This window comes from Malus domestica, chromosome 17 (assembly GCF_042453785.1).
Source record: "Malus domestica chromosome 17, GDT2T_hap1".
NCBI classification, from domain to species: Eukaryota; Viridiplantae; Streptophyta; class Magnoliopsida; order Rosales; family Rosaceae; genus Malus; species Malus domestica.
Window position 1 is genome coordinate 4,632,721 of NC_091677.1, and position 5,260 is coordinate 4,637,980.

Sequence of the window (5,260 nt, forward strand, 5' to 3'; positions counted from 1 at the left end):
TACATGGATTAAAAAACTTATGATCTTACATGAATCAAGGAACTTCTGACCCTCATTTAATAGTTTGTGGACTAAGGTGCTTATGGCCATCACTTTATTTTAATTGAGGAACTGCTGCTCTCTCAGTTGATTCAAAACTTCAGGTTTTGATTTTTGATCAAGGAACTTCGGATCCGATCTTTTTATACGATGAGGATCAAGAAACTTCAGGTTCTGATTTGATTAAGGAACTTCAGATCCTTTAAATACTCATCATAACAAAATGTGATACACTAAATAAATTAAAGCAATAGACTGTAATTTCAGCTATGATAAATAAATTGCTTTTAAGTAAATAAAACTTGTGACAATAGCGTTGATTCAGCTCGATTTGCATAAATATCAAAACTTTAATGCAAAATTTCACCCATCGTAAATAAATAGAACTTGTGATGAAGTTTTAAACCAGCACCACTCGCATAAATATACCAAAACAGAAGAATTAAGTCTCCATCTTTTTTTTATTTTTTTTATTCATCTCACATGGTATAATGCACCATTCCAAAAGCTTTGGCCTCATTTCCCTTTTTATAATTTTTATTCTCTTGGACTGGATTGTTCGTCCAGGTTCTGGAAATGTAAATGGGGACTTTAATCCTTTGGTCATCATTTGGTGCACCCCAAGTTATCTGGGTGTTCTGTGCTTCGCCGGCAAACTGCCATCTCCGACATATGGAGTACCAGGGCCGAGCTCAATCAAGGCTCAAGGCCATCGTCCGTGAAACCTTCGAGGACGATACGACCTTCTACGATCTCATTCGAGCCTGGGTCGTCATCGATCTTGTCACCAGAAACCATGGTGATTCCAAGCGCCTCAGGCGCTGGATGTCGACAAGAAGGTATACAAGTTCGAGATTGCTTCAGGCGTTGGGCTGTGGAATTGATTCCAATCTCTCACCTTTTTCTTTCTTTAAATAACCACCACTAATTTCCTGCTCTAAAAATCACTGATGGGTTGTGAAGCCCAAAAGTTCAACAATCTTTGGGACTTTGTTGGGATTTGGAAGTGGGAACCTGCAAGCAGAGCCTTCCCCTCCTTTTTCCTTTTTTTTTAAATATTTTTTTTTTCTTTTCTTATTGGAATTTTCACCATCATCTTTCCCAGGTGCATAGTTGAATTTGCACCATGTATGTACTCCTTTATTATGCAAATAATAGAAGTCATATAACAAGATATATGTCAAATTAATCGTATTGAGATATGAAAATAAAATGAGAAGATTTTCTTGTCTGTGAAATTTTAGTCAACAACAGAGAGATGAGAGGTAGGGAGTGCTTCATCGGATTTGTGGGGTGTGATTTTTACTGATATAAGAATTTCTCGTACTTATAATATGTTGTAAAACTAACGGTATATGTGTAATGAAACATAAAGTAAATGAGACAATATTTACGAAATTCGGCAAATGAGCTTAGGTTCTCGGACTAACAATAGTATTTTCATCCATTACATGAAATAATAAAAGTACAAAATAACTCCTCTTATTTTCTCTTTTCTTTTTTAACTCAGCTCACTAGTAATTTATTCTGTATCTCTTTTCTTTCTCTTCTTCTCTCTCTCTTTTTTCCTTTCTTTTCTCTTCATTCCGTACGTGTCTTCCTTCCATAAGCTCCTCTATTTTATAGGCAAAGCAGGAGCACCGAAAGCAAGCAGCGGCAGCTCCTAGTGGAAGGACATATTCTTGATTCCTTTGTTGAGTGGACATCCAATATTTACAACAGAGGAAAGGAAGAAGGCGGTTTCTTCCCAAAAGAAACACAGCTGAATGGCTTGTTCTTCTCTCTCTCTCAACCTCTCTCAACCTCCCTCTATCTCTCTCTACCTCTCTCTCTCAACAGGGATCAACAAAATTAGGGTTCGGATTTCCATAAACCCCTTTTTACTCTTTCTGTGCAAGTCCAAGGAAAGGAAGGGGTTTTTGGGTTTTGATCTCTTGGGTTCCGAAGACCCTTTTCTCAGCGGCAGGATCGATATGAATTCCCCAATTTTCAAGAGGAATCCGCAGTCTCTGAGCAAAATCCGAGTAGCGACACCGCGCCTGTAGCTTCCGCTGATTCGATTGAATTCCAGGGCAAGAAAAAGTAAATTTCAAGGGAAGTCAAAGGATTTTACTCCCACTGCTGCCAAGGTACGTACAATGTGATGTTAAATTTATCCAATTTTTCGATTTGGATTTAGTTGATAGTTTTTGGGGTTTTGACTTTTCAGTAGAGCATTAGTTAAAGCAGTTATCTTTGTGTCCATAAAGTTGGTAGCGGGAAATGAAAATTACCCTGTTAATTTGTTGCAGCCGCCATGGCCTCCGAAAGAAGCATTCGTGTAAGAGCAACAAGGGCTCGAGCTACTGACGAATTATAGTCATAATCTAGCTGAAATTGTAAGAATTGTGAGTTAAATTTCAATGCTTTCGAATCGTTATAGTGCTAAGTCATTTCCTTAATATCAAGCTTTATGCTGAAATTATATACGATTTTGTGATCTGAACATGTTTCAGGGTGAAAAAAATCCCAACCAGTCTCGGCCAAATAAGTGATCTGACGTATCTATCCTTATCTGGCAATCTCCTTATTGGTGTCATTCCGTCTAGTTTGGGGCTGCTTGCCTCTTTAGAAGTGCTTGAACTTTCTTCAAACTATCTCACTGGTGAGATACCGAAAGATATTGTGAATCTGCTGTTCTTCTGCTCGACAAGAATAATATTTCTGGTCAGATTCCATCTCTCACACTGTCATCTTTCAATGTGTCTTTCAATAACATATCAGGTTCACTGCCTGCGAATAATAACCTGATGAAATGCAATGCTGATATAGGAAACCCGTATCTACACTCTTGCGCCATGTTTTCTCTGTCACAGGCAGCTTCTGATTTTCAAGGAAGAGTTGGCGATTCACAACCTTTTGCTGCTTCACCAATGGGAGGTCCAACTCAGGAGAGTGGGAACGGTTTCAGTCCAATTGAGATAGCATCCATTACTTCTGCAGTGGCCATAGTTTCAGTGCTGCTTGCTCTTGTTGTTCTGTTCTTATATACACGGAAATGGAATCCAAAGTCTGGAACTCAAGGGTCTACCAGGAAGGAAGTTACAGTTTTCACAGACATTGGGGTTCCGTTGACCTTTGAGAATGTTGTGTGAGGCACAGGAAGTTTCATTGCTAGCAACTGCATCGGGAATGGAGGTTTTGGAGCTACCTACAAGGCAGAGATATCACCTGGAATCGTGGTGGCAATTAAACGGCTTTCAGTTGGAAGGTTCCCAGGAGTCCAACAGTTTCACGCAGAAATTAAAACCCTTGGAAGGCTTCGGCATCCAAATCTTGTCACTTTGCTTGGTTATCACGCCAGTGATACAGAGATGTTTCTAATATACAACTATTTGGCGGGTGGTAATTTGGAAAAGTTTATTCAGGAAAGGTCTACAAGGGATGTGGATTGGAGGGTACTTCACAAGATTGCTTTGGACATAGCCCGTGCACTTGCCTACCTACATGATCAATGCGTACCACGTGTCCTTCATCGGGATGTCAAGCCGAGCAATATTTTGTTGGATGATGATTTTAATGCGTATCTCTCAGGCTTTGGTTTGGCCAGACTTCTGGGAACTTCAGAGACCCATGCTACTACCGGCGTTGCTGGAACTATTGGATATATTGCCCCAGAATATGCAATGACTTGCCGTGTTTCAGATAAGGCTGATGTATATAGTTATGGCGTTGTGCTACTGGAGTTACTCTCTGACAAGAAGGCACTGGATCCCTCCTTCTCTTCGTATGGAAATGGATTCAACATCGTTCAGTGGTCATGTATGCTTCTTCGGCAAGGCCGGGCAAAGGAATTCTTCACCGCTGGGTTATGGGATGCAGGTCCCCATGATGACTTAGTAGAAGTTCTTCACTTGGCAGTAGTGTGCACGGTTGACTCTCTCTCAACCAGGCCTACAATGAGGCAAGTTGTACGACGGCTTAAGCAACTTCAGCCTCCATCTTGCTAGCTGCATTACAAGGTTTGTACTGGTTAACATTAGTAGTCTGTAGAAAGAGGAGCTCCATTTGTCATATGTGTCTGCGCATTCGGTGCGCTTTGGATATTTCTTATCCAACCATTTCAGCCTTTGTTTCCAGCCAGACAGACAAGAGGCAGCTTCGTTCGCCATGGATGCATTAAAAGAGATTCAACATTGCTACTTAGGCCCGAGGGACCAAAGGAGGTTCGACATTGTAGCATGGGCTATATGCTTCTTCGACATGGCCGTGTAAAGGAATTCATTATAGCTGTGTTATGGTATGCAGGTCCTCATGATGCAGTTTTCTCGACAAGGCTTACAGTGGCGAATTGAGTCATGGTGTAAGCAACTTCAGCCCTCTGTCTTGTTAGCTGACCAACAAGGGTTGGATCGGTTAACATTAGTAATCTGTATGGCCTCAGGTTAAGAGTATTTGCTTCTGCACCCGTGGTCCTGTAATATATATCGTGTCAAAGTAAAAGAACGTAATAAAAGTATAGTAATTTCTGTGCTGATGTTCTGTTGCTTGGTTTATAGGCGTGTTACTGAATTATTCTTCCACTTTGAATTGTAAAAAGAGTAATGTTTGTCACTTTTACAAATGGGAGGGTCCTGGTTGGTAGGAAGCTATTGGCAACATATTCTTCTTTGGTCATAAGTTTCGTTCTAGCCAAATGCGAATTTAAACCATATTATTGCTAGCCTATTGTAATGTTTAATCTGCTCCGGTTTTAGTATAGATAATATTGTTTGTTAAAAAAAAAAAAAACCTTTTCTTTACTGCATACACAAAATCCCTTGCTTTCCCATCACCTCATTCTATTGGAGGAGAAATTTTTTTAAGTGTACGGTGTTTAACTGAGTACTTCAAGTGTCATAAAATAAATTATGAGACACGGAAAAATATATAATTTTTCTACTTGTATTATGATTTCTTGAGTGTCGGTTAAATACCCGGTACTTGAAAAAAAAATCTCTCCTAATGAAAATTTATGTTATAGCACCTTGTCAAATCATTCCGACGAAAACAACAAAGATCCACATTCTTTGCAGAAGTTACTCCTAGTCATCTTTGGACACCTCTATTTGGGAAGTAACTTTTGCACATTCTTTTTTAATCCTGCTCGTCGAAATTGATATGCATAAATCATTTGGGCACCGAGATAGAATTAAGGTCAAGCTCATAAAAAGCCGGACATAATTAAGTATTGAACTCGATA

The 5,260-nt window shown here is 39.7% G+C and overlaps 1 protein-coding gene across 1 annotated transcript; it reads left to right on the forward strand.

Annotated features, from left to right (window-relative positions):
* Positions 1-621: 621 nt before the first annotated feature.
* LOC103421518 (LRR receptor-like serine/threonine-protein kinase RPK2) lies at positions 622-4,679 on the forward strand. Its single transcript, XM_070817093.1, is given in 5 exon segments — positions 622-878; positions 1,987-2,121; positions 2,249-2,359; positions 2,535-2,745; positions 2,895-4,679. Coding segments are annotated over 5 exon segments (1,848 nt in total). The 3' UTR covers positions 4,029-4,679.
* Positions 4,680-5,260: the final 581 nt, after the last annotated feature.